The sequence below is a fragment of the Bolinopsis microptera genome, chromosome 9 (genome assembly GCF_026151205.1).
Source record: "Bolinopsis microptera isolate Bmic1 chromosome 9, MBARI_Bmic_1.0, whole genome shotgun sequence".
NCBI classification, from domain to species: Eukaryota; Metazoa; Ctenophora; class Tentaculata; order Lobata; family Bolinopsidae; genus Bolinopsis; species Bolinopsis microptera.
In genome coordinates, this window is record NC_087080.1 from 1318379 (window position 1) to 1340406 (window position 22028).

A 22028-nucleotide genomic window follows, 5' to 3' on the forward strand; every position below is an offset into this window, starting at 1 on the left:
AAATTTTAATTAATTTTTAAAAGCCTGCAGCAGCAACAAGTTAGTTACCATGGTTACACTAATAATTACACATAATTACCATGGTTACACTAGTAATTACACCCCATGGTTTAGCAACAAGTTATGAAGTTAGTCCTTCTGGACATTTTACTAAGAAACGTCTGATCATTATTTAATCAGCTGATTATAGGTGACATGAGACCAAATTGAGGTACTGGAAGTCAAAATCCCGGAGAAAATGGAAAATCATATTGTCCCAATCTCTGTCCCATTTTCAGTTTTTGAGGATGAAATTTCCAGGACCGAAATTTTACAGTTTTGACTGATTTTTTCACCTGCAACTAATTAGTAAGTCAACTATAGATGCCAAATGACACGATTGAGGTGCTGGAAGTTTGATTTCGGTCGGAGGAAGCCCACAGCAGACCGCTTGACAAGACGAAAAGTTGTATTTTCAAAATCCTGTCCCATTTTCAAATATGAAATTTCTTGAACACAAATTTGACAGAATGGATAAAATTTTTGCCTGGAAACCAATTAGTCATTTTATTGATGATGGTATGAAACCAAATCGAGGTACTGGGAGTTAAAATGCCGAATAAAATTGCAAAGTCATATTGTCCCAATCTCTGTCCCATTTTCAGTTTTTGAAGATGAAATTTCCAGGACCAAAATTTTACAGTTTTAACTGATTTTTTCACCTGCAACCAATTAGTAAGTCAACTATAGATGCCAAATGACACGATTGAGGTGCTGGAAGTTTGATTTCGGTCGGAACAAGCCCACAGCAGACCGCTTGACAAGACGAAAAGTTGCATTTTCAAAATCCTGTCCCATTTTCAAATATGAAATTTCTTGAACACAAATTTGACAGAATGGATAAAATTTTTGCCCGGAAACCAATTAGTCAGTTTATTGATGATGGTATGAAACCAAATTGAGGTACTGGGAGTTAAAATGCCGAATAAAATTGCAAAGTCATATTGTCCCAATCTCTGTCCCATTTTCAGTTTTTGAAGATGAAATTTCCAGGACCGAAATTTTACAGTTTTGACTGATTTTTTCACCTGCAACCAATTAGTAAGTCAACTATAGATGCCAAATGACACGATTGAGGTGCTGGAAGTTTGATTTCGGTCGGAGGAAGCCCACAGCAGACCGCTTGACAAGACGAAAAGTTGTATTTTCAAAATCCTGTCCCATTTTCAAATATGAAATTTGTTGAACACAAATTTGACAGAATGGATAAAATGTTTGCCCGGAAACCAATTTATCAATTTATTGATGATGGTATGAAATCAAATTGAGGTACTGGGAGTCAAAATGCCGAATAAAATTGCAAAATCATATTGTCCCAAGAGATGAAATTTCCAGGAGAGATGAAATTTCCAGGACCGAAATTTTACAGTTTTGACTGATTTTTTCACCTGCAACCAATTAGTAAGTCAACTTTAGATGCCAAATGACACGATTGAGGTGTTGGAAGTTTGATTTCGAGAGAAAGCATTAGAAAATGAAATCTAAATTTTCAAATTCTGTATCATTTTAAACGAATATAATATCTCAAAATGATCTTTAAAAGTTATCCAGTCAAAATTGCATCAAACAGTGCAAGTGACTATCATATTATGCATACACAACTCCAATATAAAGCGAATGAACTAAGAGATGATATTCCATAGTTACCATAGTTACACTACTAGTAACCATAGTTACACTACTAGTAACTATAGTTACACTACTAGTAACTATATATAGTTACACTACTAGTAACTATAGTTACACTAATAATTACACATAGTTACACTAATAATTACACATAGTTACACAACTAGTTACACATAGTTAACCACCTCATCCCCCCCCCAGACATCTCATTAGAAGAAGCGGAGATATACGATGAACTACTCAGTCCCAACTCCCTCCTCGGAGATATAATTCCCCCTGCTAACGATGATTTCTACGACGAGAAGAAAGATAAGCTGATACCCAAAGAGCTGCATGCATACAAGTTCTTCAAAGAAATACAGATAAACAAACAAAGGCAACATCCACTCAAGAAGCAGATGACTGTTAACTATTTCAGACCTTTTGAGAAAGAGAATATTGCTTTGGATTATGATACTCAAATGTCGGTAAGTTTACCAGCCAGCCAGAAACTAGTGCTCCTATTTAAATATACTCATATCCGTAGTATAGCTTATAGCACTTTTAACTTTACCCGTCTCTAACCGAACACATAATCTTTCTTTCTTATCTAACTAAACACTTTCTCTTTCTTTCTAAACTAACTAAACACTTTCTCTTTCTTTCTTCTGTAATCAAACACTTTCTCTTTCTTTCTTCTCTAATCAAACACTTTCTCTTTCTTTCTAAACTAACTAAACACTTTCTCTTTCTTTCTTCTCTAATCAAACACTTTCTCTTTCTTTCTTCTCTAACCAAACACTTTCTCTTTCTTATCTAACTAAACATTTGTTCTAACTTTCAGTTGGATGATAAAGAGTTAGTAAAGACTCCAGAGTTAGTTTTACAAATAGCCATGTACAAGGAAGCTAAGATGGTTAAAACTAAAGGAGTGTTCGTGTTAGCTTCTCAGACTATTGCAGAGTTTGTGGATGCTATTGACTGTACTATGGATCTAGCTCTGTGCTGGCAAGACAACTGGTTACCATAGTTACACTACTAGTTATTTAACTAATAACACACTATTTTCTTCAATTCTTCAATTTTCTTTACATTACGACAATCCACATTATTCTACTTGACATTTATAAGGTTACTTTCAGTAAGATCTAATTGTGGCTGTCTTCATTTAAGTGACAATCCACTTACACTAGTAGTTGCACTGCTAGCAACCATAGTTACACAACTAATTGCCATGGTTACCATTTCAGTGATAATCCAATGTTAGAAGACGTTGACTGGAACTCTAAAACCAGGACCTCCTCCGCAATCTTCCTGGACGACACTATTTATATAGACAAACGTAACCCCGGTTACGTGGATTACTCAGTGGAGATTATAAAGTTTCTAGAAATGCACGCGGGCAATTTAAACCGTGGTCAGCAGCCCATTACTAAAACTGAGGACATATCCGAAACAAGGTTTATGGATCTGGAGCTTCACCTGGGACTGCCCTATGTATTCATTCACCAGGGAGGCTGTGAACATTTGATAGTGATAGAGCAGATCAGACTGTTTCACCCGGGGGATGACCCGCGCGTAGTGAACTATCCGCGTCAAGTTTTCCGCAGCGGGCCGCGCAGATTATCCTGTGGTATTTGTAATGAGCGGTTTGCACGGTGGATCACTTTCAACGACGAAGACGCTCCCAGTAGTCCATGTTACTTTTGTTTTGAGTGTTTCTACATGCTCCACTACTCAGCAGACTGTGAGAGGCTGAATGATTTTAACGCGTATGTTTATTTGGAGAATATGGACGATAGGGTAGGTTACCAGGTGGCTTTGCAGAAGTTTAAAGACAGTGTTAAAGTACCGGAATTAGTCAAGAAAGAGGTAGAAAATAGTAGTTGATAAACTGGAGTTATTGTTTTTAGATGTTTTTAAAAGTTTGACCGAATATTCACAATTTTTAACTTAATTTTATTATTTACTTAATTTTATTATTTATAATTTTATTGACCGATATTTATCCCGCACAGTATTTTTAATTAGAAAAATTTCAGGATACACACCAATTAAAACAAAAATTTAATGCCTAATACTAGAATGCTGATTATAATTAACTGTATCGGTAGAGTAAAATAATTTGGCTGATAACATTTCATCATCAATAGCGACTATGATACGTCAATCTTGAATGAACTAAAAGTTACTAATGTTGCGAACAGTTCAACAGTCGCTTTGTTGCCATGGTAACCGCTGTCTGTCTAACTTTGCTCCTGCTCAGAGAATCATTGTAAGTAAAGTTCCATATTTTACAAGAATGACGGATAATAATCACAACACCTATAATCTAGGTATACTTTTAAAGCCTGACTTAGGGGTCGTTCATATATTACGTAATCACTTTTTGGAACATTTTTACCCCCCCCCCCTCCGTTATCAGTTTTACACATTGCTATTGTGTCAAAATTACACTAGCGGAATCATGCGGAACCCCCCCCCCCCCCCCCCCCCCCCAGCCTCCTCAGCTGATTACGTAATATTATGTGAACGACCCCTTATTAACGTTTTTATTCTCTAATTTCAGGGTCACGAGAAGAACCTCTGGGTGGAATACTCCGCTCTAGCTATAAAACACAAAGCAGTGAATCTAGGACAGGGGTTTCCTGATTTTACTCCGCCTGAGTTCCTCAAGGAGGCCTGGAGTGATGCTGTCAACGTGCCCAGTGCTCATTGGTTAGTCTTATTATTAGTCCTACTCGGTTAGATGTTTTCACTTCGAGTATGTTTTCACTTAGAGTATGTTTTCACTTAGAGTATGTTTTCACTTCGAGTATGTTTTCACTTCAAGTATGTTTTCACTTAGAGTATGTTTTCACTTAGAGTATGTTTTCACTTCGAGTATGTTTTCACTTCGAGTATGTTTTCACTTCGAGTATGTTTTCACTTAGAGTATGTTTTCACTTAGAGTATGTTTTCACTTAGAGTATGCATTATGATAACATTGAATAAAGTGCTCTTTGAAACTAACTCACTGGTCAGGTACACAAGAGGTCAAGGCTACCCCCGGCTAGTTAACGCACTGTCAGAAATGTACAGTCCCGAACTCGGACGTCAGATAGACCCCATGACAGAGATAATGACATCTGTAGGAGCGTACGAGTCTCTCTACGCTGCTCTTACTGCCTTTACTGATCCTGGGGATGAAGTTAGCGAGATATTATTTTTAATTAATTATTAAGTAAAACAACTTATATTAGTTATTAAATAAAACAACTTGTTATTATTTCAGTCCCGTGTCTTTGTCATCTTTAACAGAGTTGGTGGTATGAATGATGAATTGTAAGCTATTTACTGAAACTAAATAAATTTCACAAAATGTCATTATTATAATAATATGTTAAATATTTAAATATTTAAAACCACAATATTTCTCAGGTGATACTGATAGAACCCCACTTTGATAGTTACTCAGTAGTAGTGGAAGTTTGCGGAGGTAAGCCTGTGTACGTCCCCCTAAAACCAGACGGAGACCCTACAAACGCAAACAACTGGGTCCTGGACAAGGCTGAGTTTGAGGGAGCGTTCACCAGCAAGACAAAGTTACTGATGGTGAATACTCCTCACAACCCCATTGGCAAGTTGTTTAGTGCGGAGGAGATGGAGTTTATTGCAAGGACCTGCGAGAAACACAATGTTATCATCGTCAGTGACGAGGTTTGTTGTACCGTCTTTCTTCAAGGTTTCATTTGTAAAACCCCTTATTTTATATCCCATCCCTTAATCTTATCCCATCCCTTGGCCTTATCCCGTCCCTTATCCCACCCTTTTATCCCACCCCTTATCAGTATCCATTATCCCATCCCATCCGTTATCCCATCCCTTGTCCCATCCCTTATACAGTTATACCATCCCTTATCAGTAACCCTCATCCCATCCCTTATCCCATCCCTTATCAGTATCCCTTATCCCATCCCTTATCCCATCCCTTATTACTTTATTAAGTCCCCCGGAGGGGTATATAATTCCCCCTCACTAGGTATATGAGCGCTGTGTGTTCCCTGGGCACGTGCACCATCGTATAGCTAATGCGCCGGGAGGGTGGGAGCGCACTGTAACTGTGGGTAGCGCTGGGAAGAGCTTCTCAATGACAGGGTATAAGTTGGGATGGGCCATTGGGCCTGAGGAGCTGATCTCTAAACTGCAGACTGTACATCAGACTGCTGTCTACTCGGCTCCTACTATCTTACAGGGTAATTAACATAATACAGGGTAATTAACATAATACAGGGTAATTATTATATATATTTAATTATTATTTTAGTTAAAATAATTATGTTAACGTGATTCTTGCAGGGTCTTCAGTTTCCATTATTTTTCAAACACTTCTTCTTTTAAACCTTGAACTTAAGGAATTGTAGTGTTGCTTACTAACTCTTCTAGAGGTGATAGCGCGATGTGTAGAGAGGGAAATAGAACTTAAAGGACAAGAGCAATCTTATCACTCCCAATTATCAAAGGTATTTCACTGCTGAACTTAGTCTGTGATGGAAATTTTATTCTGCGAAATATGTTTAATTTCGTCCTCAACGTCTTGGTCGTTTATTTTCGTAATATTATGTTCTTTAAACTTACATTTTTTGTCGCAGTGTCTTATAAAATTTATTTAACCTATCCCCTCCGATTTCAACTAATACGCCGTACTGTGAATAAACGTATCCCGTTAGATAATGGAGAAAGGCTGTAGCGAGATAATATCAGCGTGCGGAGATGCGGGGTTGAGTGTGGTAGAGCCCTTTGGGGGTTACTTTATCCTGGTCGATACTTCACCTCTGGGATTGGAATTTGATACTTCTCAGGTATGTGGCGGAGATATTGGTGTATTATATTTGAGTATCGTTTGTATTAAATTTGTGCGGTTTTACTGTGGAGTTTTCATGCATTGAGCTTAAGCAGGTAGGCAATATTGTGGGCATTAAATATTACTGTTCTCGTGATATGCTTAACCCAGTTGTTCAATGTTCACATGTACTTTTAGTTAACATGTACCAACTACCCAGGTTGCATATGATATACAATGTGCCCAATGGTTAACGGAACACATGAAGTTAGCTGGTATTCCCCTGAGTCTCTTCTTCGGTAAAAACAAGCACCTTTCCGAGAAATACCTGCGTCTCTGTTTTGCTAAATCCGAACAGACTTTGAAGATTGGAGGTGATATTATTAGAGATATTGTGGCAAAGTGAACAACTTGTTTTAGAGTTTGATTAAATGAATTATTATTATTGAAAAGGGAGATAAAGTATAAAATACTTGCCAAACACAGGATTAATAAGAGGTATGTTATTTTTAGTGATTTTTAAGTTTATTTCAGAAATGCTGTAAAGACATATTATTATATTTTATATCCAAAAACTTTTTCTTTAGCCAAATTTCTTTTATTGTTATCTATAGTAATTGGAATTGTTGTGGTAATTGGCGCTAGGTACGGTGTGATGTTTGACTGTTTCACAGGAAGCATTTTACCAACAACAGTTACCAACCTGTGGCTGATTTTATAAAATGCTCTGAAAAGATAGGTTAAATTCTTAAGATATGTAAATCTATGCTTACCTTATCTCTTGAAGATCAGTGGACATTCAGAATCAGAACAGAATGGCCAGATTGTAGATTGCTCAAATGCCAGCTAAACCTGCCGAAAATGGTGCGACAAATGGCAAATTCTGTGAAGGCAGGTGGAAATGTTTACTTTTTGTAGCGCGCGGTGACGTTTTAGTGAGGTTAATATTATCCTTACCACTTGGTGCACAAACTTAATTCGCGCGCATTTTAGCGATTCGATCACGGACCACGGTATGTAGAATGTGCATGGCAGCATTTATCGTTTAAAATCATCCCACCGGCCATTTTGTAGAGATTCTAGTAAAACAATTACTATCCATTTTTGTAAAACAATAACGAATAAAAACAAAAGGTCGGAAGTACCAGAAAACTTAGCGACAACCTCATTTTTTCGGTAAATTTCTGTCCTAAGCTTCGACATGAACTTATCACCAGTCTAAATGGATTAATGCCCATTCCTTTGATGTTCTAGGTTGACTGTAGCATTTTACTTGCTAAATAAAAGGTCCCGAAATTGAAGCAAGCTTATTGGTCCTATTACTTTTGCACGCTAAATTGATACTGAAATAGCATCTTAAAATGTGTTCAAGTACCATCTGTATAATATTCTCAGGAAATTCCAAACCTATCCAGCGTCCTCATAGTTTTGATATCGGACAAATATGTTGTCTTAAGTAAAGAGTATTATTGAACACAGGAAATTTAAACAATTTTAAAAGTTAGTACGTAACATTAACAATAAGCCGACTCTAGAATCTGAAGATCAATATCACCAGATATAATGGATCTGTTAAAGTTCAATCTTAAACTTGACCGGGGAAGAATGGTGGGTCTGCTCCTAATCTGTCAACTTCCAACTCTATATTCTTAGATTCGTCAAGGGGCGTCCACTCCGGGCTCTCGTTTACAGCATCTTTCTTGTTTTCATTACGGTCTTTTTTACCTCCTTTCTTGGATGCCTTTCGGTTTGATTTTGCTGATTTCTTTTCTGCTTTTGCATCTTTTTTGGCGGATTGCTTATCTTGTTTGACTTCTTTTTTAGCTGCCTTCCATTCTTTCTTTTCATCTTTCTTTGCTGCCTTCTGTTCTTTCTTTTCGTCTTTATTATCTGCCTTTAGTTCTTCTTTTTCAACTTTCTTCGCTGCCTTCTTTTCTTTCTTTTCATCTTTCTTCGCTGCCTTCTGTTCTTTCTTTTCATCTTTATTATCTGCCTTTAGTTCTTCTTTTGTGTCTTTCTCCGCTGCCTTCTTTTCTTTCTTTTCATCTTTTTTCGCTGCCTTCTGTTCTTTCTTTGCATTTTTCTTCGCTGCCTTCTGTTCTTTCTTTGCATTTTTCTTCGCTGCCTTCTGTTCTTTCTTCGAATTTATCTTCGCTGCCTTCTGTTCTTTCTTTGCATTTTTCTTCGCTGCCTTCTGGTCTTTCTTTGCCTTTTTCTTTGCCGCTTTTTCTTCCTTCCTTTCTGCTTTCTTGGTTGCTTTGTTTTGTTTTCTTTCGGCTTTTTCGGCCTTCTTAGCAGCCTTTTTATATGCTTTCTCTTGCTTTCTCTTTCTCCTCTCATTCTCTTTTTCATCGCTTAATCTTTTCTTAACTTCATCTTTTCTTAACACTTCTATTTCCCATGCAGCGTTGGCTTCTTCCATCTCTTTGTTAACTGAAGATAAAAATGATTTTTATTGGTTCTAATATTCCAAAATTACTAGCGCCTCTCAATCTTTCAAATCCCTTCGTTTCCTCTTGTAGGAATTACAGTATATTACATTATGTGTTTATAAGTATAAGTGTTCATAATGTTACAAAACTATAATAACATGATATTGAACTCACTTGCGACACCGTGTGGGTTGCACTGGCAAGCGTACGGTCTATTCCAGTCATTCCCATAAGAATCGTCCCACTCACCCCAACGACTAACAGCTGCGTAATCTTGGCCTGATAGAATTGGGGCCATATTAATATTCAGTAATACTCAGTAATATTCAGAAATATTCAGTCAGACTGTTTTTTGTGTGCGATGTTCGTATGTATAGTATAACATTGATAATCTAGTTCCAAATCAAAACAAGTGATTGAAAATAGAAGTTTTCCAAATAAAACAGGATCTTACTTCCTTGTTCTTTAGTTTTTTTGTTGTCGTGCTGATTTTTGGCCCAAGGTATTGAGAACTTGATGGGTTCCCCATCATAAAACTCAAATTCTCCCGAATCCTTCAAATCTGTCGCACCAATCCAAACCTGTGAGAAGTTTACAAGTTTACCATCGTTACAAACTGTTATTTGCAAAGCCAACGGCCTTGGCTTATAGACAACTGTGAAATGTGGACGATAAACTGCAATGTTTATATCGGAAAATCACCAAGTAACTTCATGTCATTACTCTTTTACACAAAATTACACACAATAAAAAAAAACAGGTATTTCTGACGCTCATACCCAATTCTCGTGATGGAACTTCTTATCGTACCGATGATCGTCATAAACTGTTTTAACCGCCTCCACTAGCAGGTCGTTTTCTGCTTTGTTTCTGATCTTGGCAAAATAGAATCCGCGTCTCTCGCAGTCTGACTTGGCTTCGTGCCATGTTTTAAGCTCAGGGAATACAATGTAGTGGACCGGGACTGAAATATTTTAATTAATTTTCTAAAATGAGTTAACTCACTCAGGCTCACATTCTTTGCCTGATTGGAACTTTCCATTTGCTCTAAGAAAATGAAAGGTGCTGAAATTATCTTAAAATGCTGAAATTATGCGAAATAATTTCATCGAAAAGCTCTAATAATAATATTAATAAGGTTAATAGTAATAAAAGACATTTAATTAAAGAGTTTACCATTGAATTTGCAGATGTAAGGATGGAGTGCTGACTTGACCTTGTCATCCCAAACCCCACTCGAGTCCCCTTCTAGAACTTTCCTAAAGATTGTAGCAGCGGTCTGGTAATCATCCTCAACTTTTAACATGTCCGGCTGGATCTGTTCGTCTGAACTCCTCCTCTGAGAGTGGCATTAGTTTTTAACAGTAAGTGTTGTGGAGGATTTAGCGGCTCGCTTACACAAACCAACATTTTTATCTCTTTTGAAAATAAATGAACAGAAAACTTGAACCCAGGTTAACTGAAACTCGCTGCTTTGCTGGAGGATCAGGAATGACAAAAAGATCTCCTCTCTGTGGGGTGGTCACACAATGTGATGGCCTTGTTAAAGCTTAACAAATCTCAACATAGGTGACATAGGTTAACTGACCGTCATCCAGTTTCCGTAGCTAGTATGGTCGAGTGTAGTGCCGTCAGTCCACTCCCAGTCCTCCTGCATCCACACCAACTTAGCAGCTCCTTCTGGCCGGGCCTCTGTCTTCTTCACTTTCTCTAGCCCTATCCAGGCCCAGTTAGAGGCACCTTCGTATCTTGTTCCCTGTGTACTTAGTGTTAAGTATTTTTGTGAAGTAAACTATGCACGTTTAACGTTCTGCCTTATTTTAACGTGCTATTAATTGAATTATTAATTGATTTATTAATTGATTAGTCGGTCTACTAATTGACTAATTGATTTAAAACCCCAAAAACTAACGAACCTCAAGTTCTTCTCCCCCGTAGGCGTATTGAAACATGAGAGTAGCGATCTTATTCTCCATTTCACTGTGCAAACTAGCCAGCTTCCTGCCTCCTGGTGTTGGGAAGCCTGGACAACATTTGCTTTAATTATTATTAGCTAGGTACAAGGTAGGTCACTAGGTATGTAAATGTAATCAAATTTATCAATTTTTAACGAAAATATTTTCACAGTAATACTAATGTGTTTTAGCTAAAAAAAATTATAGTCCCCGCAATTTTTAAGTTTAGAGGAATAACTAACCAATCCAAGAGCTGTTTTCACATTTCTGTTTCGCTGTTTCGTAGTCACTCAAATCCGTATGAACAGAAAACCCGCATGCTGCAATTATCTCCGTAATTAACGAGTTAATCACGATAATCAGAATAACTATGAAGGGGTACAAACAGTACAACTAGAAGACTTAAATTAAGTGCACCCCTATTTACCTATTAGGCACGTACCCCTATATATTTGGCACTAGGCGCCCTATTTGGCACTAGGCGCCCTATTTGGCACTATGCGCCCTATTTATGATTTAGCACTAGGCACCCCTATTTGGCACTAGACGCCCTATTATTATTTGGCATGGCACTAGGCGCCCTATTTGGTACTAGGCGCCCTATTTGGCACTAGGCGCCCTATTTGACACTATGCGACCTATTAGTATTTGGCACTAGGCACCCCTATTTGGCACCAGGCGACAGGCATTGTTCGATTTTGCAGACCTTGTAATCAAACGCAACATATTAAAATACATTAGAAAAGTAAGCATAACTTACTAGCGTGAGCGCTGAATTGCTCAGTAGATTTGTCTAATCTACTCAGCTCATCTCGGGTGTTCTCTATCAAGGGTGTCCAGATAGCGTTCCTTATCTTTTCCTCCAGCCTCATCTCCTGCTCCTCCTCCTCTCTGCAGAGTACAGTTTAAAGTTTTGTTAAGTTCGATTATTTAGTAATAATGAATAAATAAAAATCTAGTCGTGTTGTCAATATTATATATATACATTATATGGAGTCGTTAACATGTTACGTAATCACTTGTTGGACAATTTTAACCCCCTCCCCCAGCTCCGTAATCAGTTTTACACGTCATAGCTATTGTGACAAAATTACACTATCGTAATCATTTGGAAACCCTCTCCTCCCTCGGCTGATTACGGAATATGTGAACGACTCCATATTGTTCTGTCTTTCTTCCATCTCTCTTCCATCTTTGTTTCTGTCTAGTTCTAATGTACCGTCACAATAGTGACTTTAATATAACGTTTGAAGATTATCATTGATCCGACTCGATCACTTAATATAAATCACTAAACATATTTATTTATTTATGATAAACATTACTATTAGCCTATAGTTATGTTTTACAATACAATTAGCCGTGTTTTTATTTAGAAAAGTATAGAAAAAATGTTGAATAATATTATTTATACTTTTATAGTAGAATAAGCAACTTACGTTAGGGAGATGGCAGATGCCACTGCGAAGAGAACGATCAAAAGCAACAACATTATTCACCGGACTTACTAACTAAATCCTGCGTTTCTCCTATAGTAGATAGTTGCTGTTTGAGAGCCGTACTTTTAATCTCATGGAATTAGTGTTAAAATCTATGGCAGTTTCTCGGCAGATTGTGCACATCATTTTGCGGAACTTCTTTTCGATTACTTTTACATCACATTGGATCACGGTTACAGGTTAGGACTGTGAAGATTGGAGAACTTGATGATGTCTGACGGAAAACAACTTCATTGTTCAACTTTGCTGCACAAAGTCTGGGCGTGGTTTATTTAATTACTTCGACTGTTGTGTTACAATGGTAACTATGGTAACTATGCAGGTAACTATGGTAGGTGTTGTCGACGGTCACAGATGCAAAATATAAGGGCTGTGGGTGCGGAATCGCACTATTGACCGCATAATACCGCATTATTCGTCCTAGTATCAGAGTTATGTACTTCAACTTGGTAATATTAATAACGACTATGTCTAGGTTCAAACGTTTTTTCATGACGTAAAATTAAATACTTTTAAACTCAAGAAAAACATATTTTTCTTCCGAAAAATATTCCCAATAAAGTTGTTTACTATTATTATCAGATTGTAATAAATGCATTGACTTTTAATACTATCGATATTTTATTTAAACAAAGGAAAAAGAGTGAATTTATTAAATACTTTTCAAACTTTACAGAGTACAGCAATTACAACGTATGAAATAAACTCGAATAGATTATTGCCCCCGTCTGTAAAATCTGACGGGAGACCAAACACGGTACTGCACAGTAAAACGTGCCCGCAATTACATGGCCCCGGCCGATATGATTTTTAAAAGTGTGAAACAAATTGTGATAAAATAAATGTGTGGTGAAGCTAATGTGAAACAGTTCAAATTTCTTCAGACGAGGCTGATACACTGTTCTTATCAGAGCTGACAATCTTATTGTTCCTTATGAAATGAACTCTGTTAGGCTCTGTTTTCCTCTTCTCTTTCAATTCCTCCCAGAGCTTCTTGTAAGCTCTCCTTTCTTCCACTGATCTGTCTGGGCAAATGTAGATACTTTTATAGCCCTCTTTTGTGCGTAGTAGTTTCGCTTTTCGCAGCACCTGAGTAACCATATCAGAGCTATTTAGAGATAGTTTAGTAGGTCGTATTAATGTGCCGGCTCTCTTCAAACCAACTCTACAACAGTCACGAAATGAAGGTTTCTCGTTTATCTCACCAAGAACTTCAGCAACTTTGTTTTCTAACTTCTCGCCGTTGGATTCACTTATTCCGTAGATTACGACGTTTCTGCTTCTTTCATCCTTTTCAGCTATTGTCTTAACTGCAGTACAGATCTTCTTTGGCGTAAGAGCAGCTGCACAAGTCTTCTTCAGGGCAGAAGAATATGATTTCATCTCTGTCTGCACAGTTGTTTGGACAGACTTGAGTTCTTCGTCCTTCTTTTCAATGAGCTGCTTCTGCAAATCAATGACAGTTTTCTGCTCCGCGATTAATGAAATGTTCTGTTTATCTACTCTCTCCGCAGCCATTTGCAAATGAGGAGCTGCATAACGATTCAAAATGAAACAAACAGTTTGCAGCCAATCACACAGTTTTTCTTTCGAAACTGATTGCTTGTTCAGGTTTTTCAATACTAGATCTCCGTATTCCTTAACATCCAGTTCATGGCACATTTCATTGAAAACACTGTTTGTAGCTCTCGCTACCTGATCTGCATGTCTGGCACTAAACAGATCATCATTATCGGGGTCATCGACCAAATGCTTCGTATGTTCATGGTATGAGTACTGCATCGTGTATATTCCAATGTACAGTTCTTGACAAAAGAATAACTTTTCAAGCTTGATTGTAATCCCACGACAGATTGGAATTTAGTCACTTTATTCACGTTAGTCGTTTATACACAGATACACATATAATAATGTGTTGGAATGGTATGTTGTAATTTGTAAAGTTATAATAATATTGAATACTCTCTTGTCTATTATTATTACATCGAGATGGCAGGGCCTACTCTCATGCTGTCTATAGGTGATGATTAACTCTGAAAAACTGGGGACAACTGGGGAATGATCCCAGAACCTCCACATATCGTCATATCGCGTGCCTTGCTTTACCTATTGATGTTATTAAATTATTATTAATTATTAAATCAAAGTTCTAAACAAGGGATAGTTTAAAAAACAACGCCCAAGTCTAATCTTTCCCTAAAACAAAAACTAAAAATTAAAAACTTCATTGCAATTTCCGCCAATATCTCTTGTCATAACTCAAATTACGGAGATAATGCAGGTCAAAGATATTATTTAAATAAAGATTTCTTTTACATAAATCATGCACAATCAGCGAGAATAGATTGCTTTGGGGTCTTCCTCTTCTCCCTGGTAAGTCCAGTGTATTGATGGCAAAAATGAGGGAAGAAAACGCTGGTCCGTCAATAGGACCCCGCAAAACATGTCCTAACATTCTCCACCGACTACGGGCCACTTTTTCTGACAATGGTTCAGCATTGCAGCGTTTATACAAGTTTTTGTTGGAGATGACTCCTGGGTACTTTATATTCAAAATAGTGCGAAGATGTCTGCGGTGAACAACATCTAGTTTTTCAAGGAATATTTTGGGGACGGCCCAACAGGATGAGTTGTACATAAGAACCGATACGACTAAAGCATTATACAGTATTAGACGTTTGTTTAGGGGCAGTTTATCACTCCAGGCCTTCTTGTAATTGTTAAAGGCAGCATATCCCAGGTTTATGCGACGCTGAATATCAGCTTTGCTACACAAGACGGACCCTAGAGTGATACTTTTCCTCCATGCTTCATTCCCCGACACTAATTTTCCATCACTGTCGACTTCACCCGTACTAGCTAAATAAACATGAGTGAAGTCCGTTTTGTCTTCATTGACAAAGAGGTTCCATTTCTCGAGTATAGCTGTTGCCTGGGGCAAAATAGCTCTCAAGTTGTCTTCCTCTTCATCATTGAAGTCAACATCATCAGCATATTCAGTGTCAAGTGGAAGGCCAGCAATAGTAATCGGGGGGATCGGCCTATCTAAACTGATTGTTATAGTCCATCTAAGTTCATTCAAAGCACCAGCCAAGACAAGGGTGAACAGACAGCCGGATAGACAGTCACCCTGGAAAGCTCCAAGGAGACTTAAAAACTCGGCTGAAAGAACTCCATTTACCTTCACCCGTAGCTTTGTGTTGGACAACAACAACCGGACAATCCTCAGCTCATCCTCAGTACAGCCACACAGTTTCAGGAGTTCAAGAATCGTAGTGCGTTTGATCGTGTCAAATGCACTAGACATATCAATGCCCATGCGATGATACTCCCATTTCTTTCTTTGGACAACTGACAGTAGAACTCGCTGACACCAAACAATATCAGCACAAGAACGAGCGCGTTTATATGCGCACTGCCATGGACCAGTGAAGGCGTTCACTTTTTCTTCTATCCTTTTAAGAGTAGCCATAGACAGAATTTTTCTGGCTGCATTGGACAAGGTGAGTGGACGTAAATTCTTCAGAGGACCAATAGGTTTTTTTGGCTTCTGTAAGGGTGTTATAGTAGCCTCTCCAATGGAAATGGGGAAAGTATGTGTCTCGAAACAACTGTTGATGATTCCAGCATAATGTTCATGGACTGTACTATTAGAGTACTGATGTAATAATAATAAATAAATGTTTCACAGCTTGGCAATTGATCGGTGTAGTTGGTGTTGTACAGTGTACACGAGCGTGCTAAATCACTCTACAGTCGATCTTCGAGATTTTTCTAAAACGGCACCCGGCAGTTGAAACCAATTTGAATCGATGTATTTTTGGACGCTGATTTCGAATCAACCCCCATGACAATGACATAGGGTTAAAATGCTCCCCTGGCGAGATATTAGCGAAAAACTGTCTAGATCACGTGATATGACCGTATAAGGAAGCTGGTCTAATTTTTGTTAGGGTTAGAGTTTCAGTGTATGCTTTTCTTAAAGATTGGGTTAGGGTTAGGGTTGGGATCAGATTAGAGGACTAGGATTTCGAATAGTCATTTAGGGCCAGCTAGAGAACGTGTTTAAAAAGTCACGTGACAGTCGAGTGTAGAGTGATTACCTTATCGGACCTTATTTGGACGGACATTACTTGAACGCTGGAGGCCCTAGCGTTCATCTTAATGTCCGTTCAAATAAAGTCCGTTCAATTAATGTCCGTCCAAGTTAAAGTCCGTTGACATTTTTTCAAAAAATTTTCCATTTCGAACTTTTTGTCCAGAATATGACAACTTTAAGAACTTTATTGTGCCGTAAGTTAACGACGGAAAGGTTCTCCTTGGTCTTCCGGAGGCACAGAAAACTTTACTTGTTCCAGCCTCTAGATATTACGGTAAATCGTGTTGCCAAGGACATTGTCCGACGTTGTTATAGCTCATATTACTCAGGGGAGGTAATGAAACAGATAAGTGATCGGAAAGCTCCACGAGATGTTAAGGTTAACCTTAAGTTGTCTAAGATAAAACCACTTCACGCCGAAGGGCTTGTAAAAGTTAACACTGAAATGCAGGACCGGGGTAGTTTGATAAAAAAAGGTTTCCATATAAAAGCTAGAATTCACTGATGCTTTAAGCATGGACTATTTCATGCACGAAAACCCATTTGATGAAGATGATATGTGATATTAGAAACTGATAATGTACACATATTTTAACATTTTTACTGCTCAATGACTGCTTTTCTTACTTACTGTATAAAAAATGGATTTAAAAATCATTTGCTGAAATTAAAAAAACGTCAAATTTTTTTTTTTAATTCGGATTTTTGATGGTTTTGAATGCCTTCGAGCGTTCATATTAATGTCCGTTCATAATTATGTCCGTTCATGTAATGTCCGTCCAAATAAGGTCCGATAAGGTAATCATCACCCCAGTGTACACACTGCACTGATAATAATATCACGTTGTACGTGTAATGTAAATAGTGTGGATGTATGCGAATATATAATCTACAAACTGAATACTAGTCTATATAATACTATATAATAGTCACGAGTGAAACTCATTGAAAGACATAACATAAGACACCTTGTATTGTAGCTTAAATTTAATTATGTGTAAAAAAGAACATTTGTGTTAGGCAACGTTATTATACAGGGTGTCCCAAAAAATTCGCCCCATTGAGAAAGCCTCCTCATTTCCTCAATTTTCCTTTAATGGTACTCATGTCTTAGTATGTTTACCTAAAAGGGTTGGGACTGGGAGATTTGTTTGTGACTTCTGAAAACTTAAGCAAACTATTTTGCCAAGAGGAAAAGGACTTTTGTCATGAATTTAATTGTAAACTGTTCCTTTTTGTTTCATCTAACTTCCGATCAACGCAGTTAATGCATGAAACCCAAAAATGAACAATAGGCCGAATTTGCATAAATTATGCAATTTTTTATTCGAAAGTCGCTAGTCGTTGATTTTCTAGCTTTAATGGTCGCACATGTTCCTTGATAAGTGTACTGACAGATCAAGCTAGCCAAAAATTCAAAATAATATGAAAATAGGGCAAAATTAAGCCGTTGAAGGTTAAAAAAGTTGTATCACGTGGTGACCCCCACGGTCGCTTCACTGTAGAGTTTCGACGATACAGGGGGAGCCGCGCACTCGTGCGCGGCGGGTCATACAACGTATGACAAAAAAAGGGTGTGGCCCAAAAATGCCCCCAAAACATGCTGGACCATATCAAAAACCTCCATTTCAGTTCTCATTGTGAAGAAGACTTTCAATTGTGTCTGTATATGCCTGGTTTATAACTTGGGGCAGACTAAACGTTTCAAAACTAGGATTCCATCATGGACGAAAACGATCACCTATTCTGGGATCACACCAAGATTTCTTCGCATATCTTTATCATCGAAAAAATGTTGCCCATCAAGTTCATATGAGACTCCCAATGGTCCTAAAAAAGTCTCCTAACCCTTTAGAAAATCATACTAAGAGATCAAAACCAATGAGTTAAACTGAGAAAATTAGGAGGGTTTTTTATTACACCCTGTGGCTGTACTACTGACTACGCTGCTGAATAATTCAACCTGCGCGAACTGAAAATTTGGGAATTGTTTAGCTTAATTGCAGTGCTTTTTGACTCAAAATTTGTCGCAGTAAAAAAAACGTTCCAGGTAATACTAATGAGGTAATAGGCATGAGGTGTGGAATCGCACTATTTACAAAAATGACCGCACCTACATTGTACATGTTGCCTTCATTGACGGAGTCAACCATGTCAGGAAATGAATGTTCACTAGCTGGATTGTTCTCAAAATATTGTCTCGCAAGGCATTCCACATTACTAGGATTGTCACCAACATATTATCTACAAGGTACACGCTTAGGTACTGATAAAATCATGGACAATCATTGGAAGTTGGAACTTATACTTATAGTTTCATCATTTAATCCTTGTCATACGTTGTAGACCTGCCACGCACGAGTGCGCGGCTCACAGGATCGAGGGCCAAAGTGCAAAGAAACTGCTGCTAACTGCTGCTAACTGCTGCTAACTGCTGCTAACTGCACTGCTAACTCAAACTGCTGTTAAGTTAGCAGCAGAAAATTATACCAACTTCCTTATATGGTCATATCACGTGATCGAGACAGTTTTTCGCCGATATCTCACCCGGGGAGCTTAACCCTATGACTATAAGTATGTCATGGGGGTGAATTGGAATCAGCGTCCAAAAATACATCGATTCTAGTTGGTTTCAACTGTCAGGGGCGCTTTTAACACGGTCGCATAGACTCCAAGGTTGATTTTGCAGAATATGAAAGTTTTTGTGGATTATATTTAATCGGTCACGTCAAACTCAACATGATGAGAATGTCATAGTCATTATTTTATTAAATTAATACTATTATAAGTGTGAAGTAAAACAAAAATTAAACATTCAGAGATTTAATCGAGTTTTTCAAAAATGTTTTGCTTTACTTAGCTTTTCAATTCAATTTCAACAAATGTTCCAATGCACAATAATGAATAAGCAACACAAATGCCTTTTAAGCAAAGTACATTTAATCCCCCGCAGCATATTAAAATTGTTTATTATTAATTTCCAGTGTCCAGCTCTTTTTAGGATTCCGATTACTCCTCTAAGTTTCGTTTTCTTCATCACTTAAACTTCTCCGGAAATCCTATTTCTGCAAATTTTCCCTCTTCTGCCCGGAGGACACATTTGTTGTCGCTCCTCTATCTCCACAAGTCCCTGCATTCTCCGTCTGCAGTGTCTGCCCTCCCTCCCTCTCGGACACATAGACTGTCGCTCTTTCAACTCCTCTACCTCCTCTACCTCCTCTACTGCTGTGTTTGTCTCCTCTACCTCCTCCACTGCTGTGTTTATCTCCTGTATATCGGTCAGATCTATCACAGAGTCGTCTTCAGCACTGAAACAGTGTTAATGTAAAGGAAGGAAAACAGCTGTTAGTTATGGAGTTCGGGCATTATATAGTGTACTGGGGGTCGTTTACTTATATATTGAGGGGGGGGGGGGGGGGGTTAGCGAGGTGTTTACTTATTTATTGAGGGGGGGGGGGGGGGGTTAGCGAGGAGTTTACTTATTTATTGAGGGGGGGGGGGTTAGCGAGGAGTTTACTTATTTATTGAGGGGGGGATTAGCGAGGAGTTTACTTATTTATTGAGGGGGGGGGGGGGGGGGGTTAGCGAGGAGTTTACTTATTTATTGAGGGGGGGGGGGGGGGGGGTTAGCGAGGAGTTTACTTATTTATTGAGGGGGGGGGGGGATTAGCGAGGAGTTTACTTATTTATTGAGGGGGGGGGGGGGGGGGGGGTTAGCGAGGAGTTTACTTATTTATTGAGGGGGGGGGGGGGTTAGCGAGGAGTTTACTTATTTATTGAGGGGGGGATTAGCGAGGAGTTTACTTATTTATTGAGGGGGGGGGGGGGTTAGCGAGGAGTTTACTTATTTATTGAGGGGGGGGGTTAGCGAGGAGTTTACTTATTTATTGAGGGGGGGGGGGGGGTTAGCGAGGTGTTTACTAATTTATTGAGGGGGGGGAGGGGGAGCTAGCGAGGAGTTTACTTATTACGTAACCCAGCTGCGAGGAGCACCTCGCCCGATGTTTTGTCAAACATACCTGACATCTTGAAGAGTAGTGAGAACAAAAAGGGTCACACTCAGAATAACAGTCAGCATATTGGCTAACAAAAGACAAGGGTAAAAGGGTTGCGCAAAGTATAATGCTGGGAACTGGAGATTCAGGACGGAACTGTACGCTTTTAAACAACTGATCCAGGACTGTGATATAAATCCGATCAAAAAGTAATCTCATGGGATTCACATTACAATAACTACTAGTACAATAACTTGATAGCTATGGAACTTCTGGAGCGTTTACTCGTTAGAGAGCAGATTTACAATTTCTTTTCTTCAGGAATATGGGTAAATTCATTAAATATGCGATATGAATTAGATTATTATGCGTGATCTGCGTACAGTACACTGATTGGTTAATAGCAGTCACGTGTTCTGCGTACAGTACACTGATTGGTTAATAGCAGTCACGTGTTCTGCGTACATTACACTGATTGGTTAATAGAAGTCATGTGTTCTGCGTACAGTACACTGATTGGTTAATAGCAGTCACGTGTTCTGCGAACAGTACACTGATTGGTTAGTTGCAGTCACGTGTTCTGCGTACAGTACACTGATTGGTTAATAGCAGTCACATGTTCTGCGTACAGTACACTGATTGGTTAATAGCAGTCACATGTTCTGCGTACAGTACACTGATTGGTTAATAGCAGTCACGTGTTCCGCGTACAGTACACTGATTGGTTAATAGCAGTCACGTGTTCTGCGTACAGTACACTGATTGGTTAATAGCAGTCACGTGTTCAGCGTACAGTACACTGATTGGTTAATAGCAGTCACGTGTTCTGCGTACAGTACACTAATTGGTTAATAGCAGTCACGTGTTTTGCGTACAGTACACTGATTGGTTAATAGCAGTCACGTGTTTTGCGTATAGTACACTGATTGGTTAATAGCAGTCACGTGTTCTGCGTACAGTACACTGATTGGTTAATAGCAGTCACGTGTTCTGCGTACAGTACACTAATTAGTTAATAGCAGTCACTTGTTCTGCGTACAGTACACTGATTGGTTAATAGCAGTCACGTGTTTTGCGTATAGTACACTGATTGGTTAATAGCAGTCACGTGTTTTGCGTATAGTACACTGATTGGTTAATAGCAGTCATGTGTTCTGCATACAGTACACTGATTGATTAATAGCAGTCACGTGTTCTGCGTACAGTACACAGATTGGTTAATAGCAGTCACGTGTTCTGCGTACAGTACACTGATTGGTTAATAGCAGTCACGTGTTCTGCGTCCAGTACACTGATTGGTTAATAGCAGTCACGTGTTCTGCGTACAGTGCACTAATTGGTTAATAGCAGTCACGTGTTCTGCGTACAGTACACTGATTGGTTAATAGCAGTCACGTGTTCTGCGTCCAGTACACTGATTGGTTAATAGCAGTCACGTGTTCTGCGTACAGTACACTGATTGGTTAATAGCATTCACTTGTTCTGCGTACAGTACACTGATTGGTTAATAGCAGTCACGTGTTCTGCGTCCAGTACACTGATTGGTTAATAGCAGTCACGTGTTCTGCGTACAGTACAC

General features: G+C 38.6%; 3 protein-coding genes and 1 long non-coding RNA gene across 4 annotated transcripts; 2 read left to right on the forward strand and 2 right to left on the reverse strand.

Annotated features, from left to right (window-relative positions):
* The first annotated feature begins 30 nt into the window (after positions 1 to 30).
* Positions 31 to 3722, forward strand: LOC134820703 (snRNA-activating protein complex subunit 3-like). The gene is made up of 4 exons (XM_063831232.1): positions 31 to 39; positions 1870 to 2135; positions 2492 to 2667; positions 2898 to 3722. Exons 2-4 carry the CDS (start codon positions 2067 to 2069, stop codon positions 3535 to 3537), a joined length of 885 nt encoding a protein of 294 aa, XP_063687302.1. The 5' UTR covers positions 31 to 39; positions 1870 to 2066; the 3' UTR covers positions 3538 to 3722.
* A 76-nt stretch (positions 3723 to 3798) lies between these two features.
* LOC134820704 (kynurenine--oxoglutarate transaminase 3-like) lies at positions 3799 to 7055 on the forward strand. Its single transcript, XM_063831233.1, has 8 exons — positions 3799 to 3922; positions 4217 to 4365; positions 4672 to 4837; positions 5068 to 5346; positions 5669 to 5882; positions 6073 to 6149; positions 6357 to 6488; positions 6690 to 7055. The coding sequence occupies exons 1-8, from the start codon at positions 3842 to 3844 to the stop codon at positions 6873 to 6875; spliced, it is 1284 nt and encodes a 427-aa protein (XP_063687303.1). The 5' UTR covers positions 3799 to 3841; the 3' UTR covers positions 6876 to 7055.
* A 567-nt stretch (positions 7056 to 7622) lies between these two features.
* On the reverse strand, positions 7623 to 12386 carry LOC134821076 (uncharacterized). The gene is made up of 10 exons (XM_063831744.1): positions 12296 to 12386; positions 11617 to 11747; positions 11099 to 11176; positions 10818 to 10924; positions 10490 to 10657; positions 10078 to 10240; positions 9681 to 9865; positions 9356 to 9482; positions 9076 to 9180; positions 7623 to 8902 (listed from the first exon to the last, which is right to left on the reverse strand). Exons 1-10 carry the CDS (start codon positions 12346 to 12348, stop codon positions 8055 to 8057), a joined length of 1965 nt encoding a protein of 654 aa, XP_063687814.1. The 5' UTR covers positions 12349 to 12386; the 3' UTR covers positions 7623 to 8054.
* Positions 12387 to 19261: 6875 nt separating this feature from the next.
* Positions 19262 to 20605, reverse strand: LOC134821229 (uncharacterized). Its single transcript, XR_010160996.1, has 3 exons — positions 20474 to 20605; positions 19699 to 19762; positions 19262 to 19659 (listed from the first exon to the last, which is right to left on the reverse strand). It is a non-coding gene; the product is annotated as an uncharacterized LOC134821229 (long non-coding RNA).
* Between the last annotated feature and the right edge of the window lie 1423 nt (positions 20606 to 22028).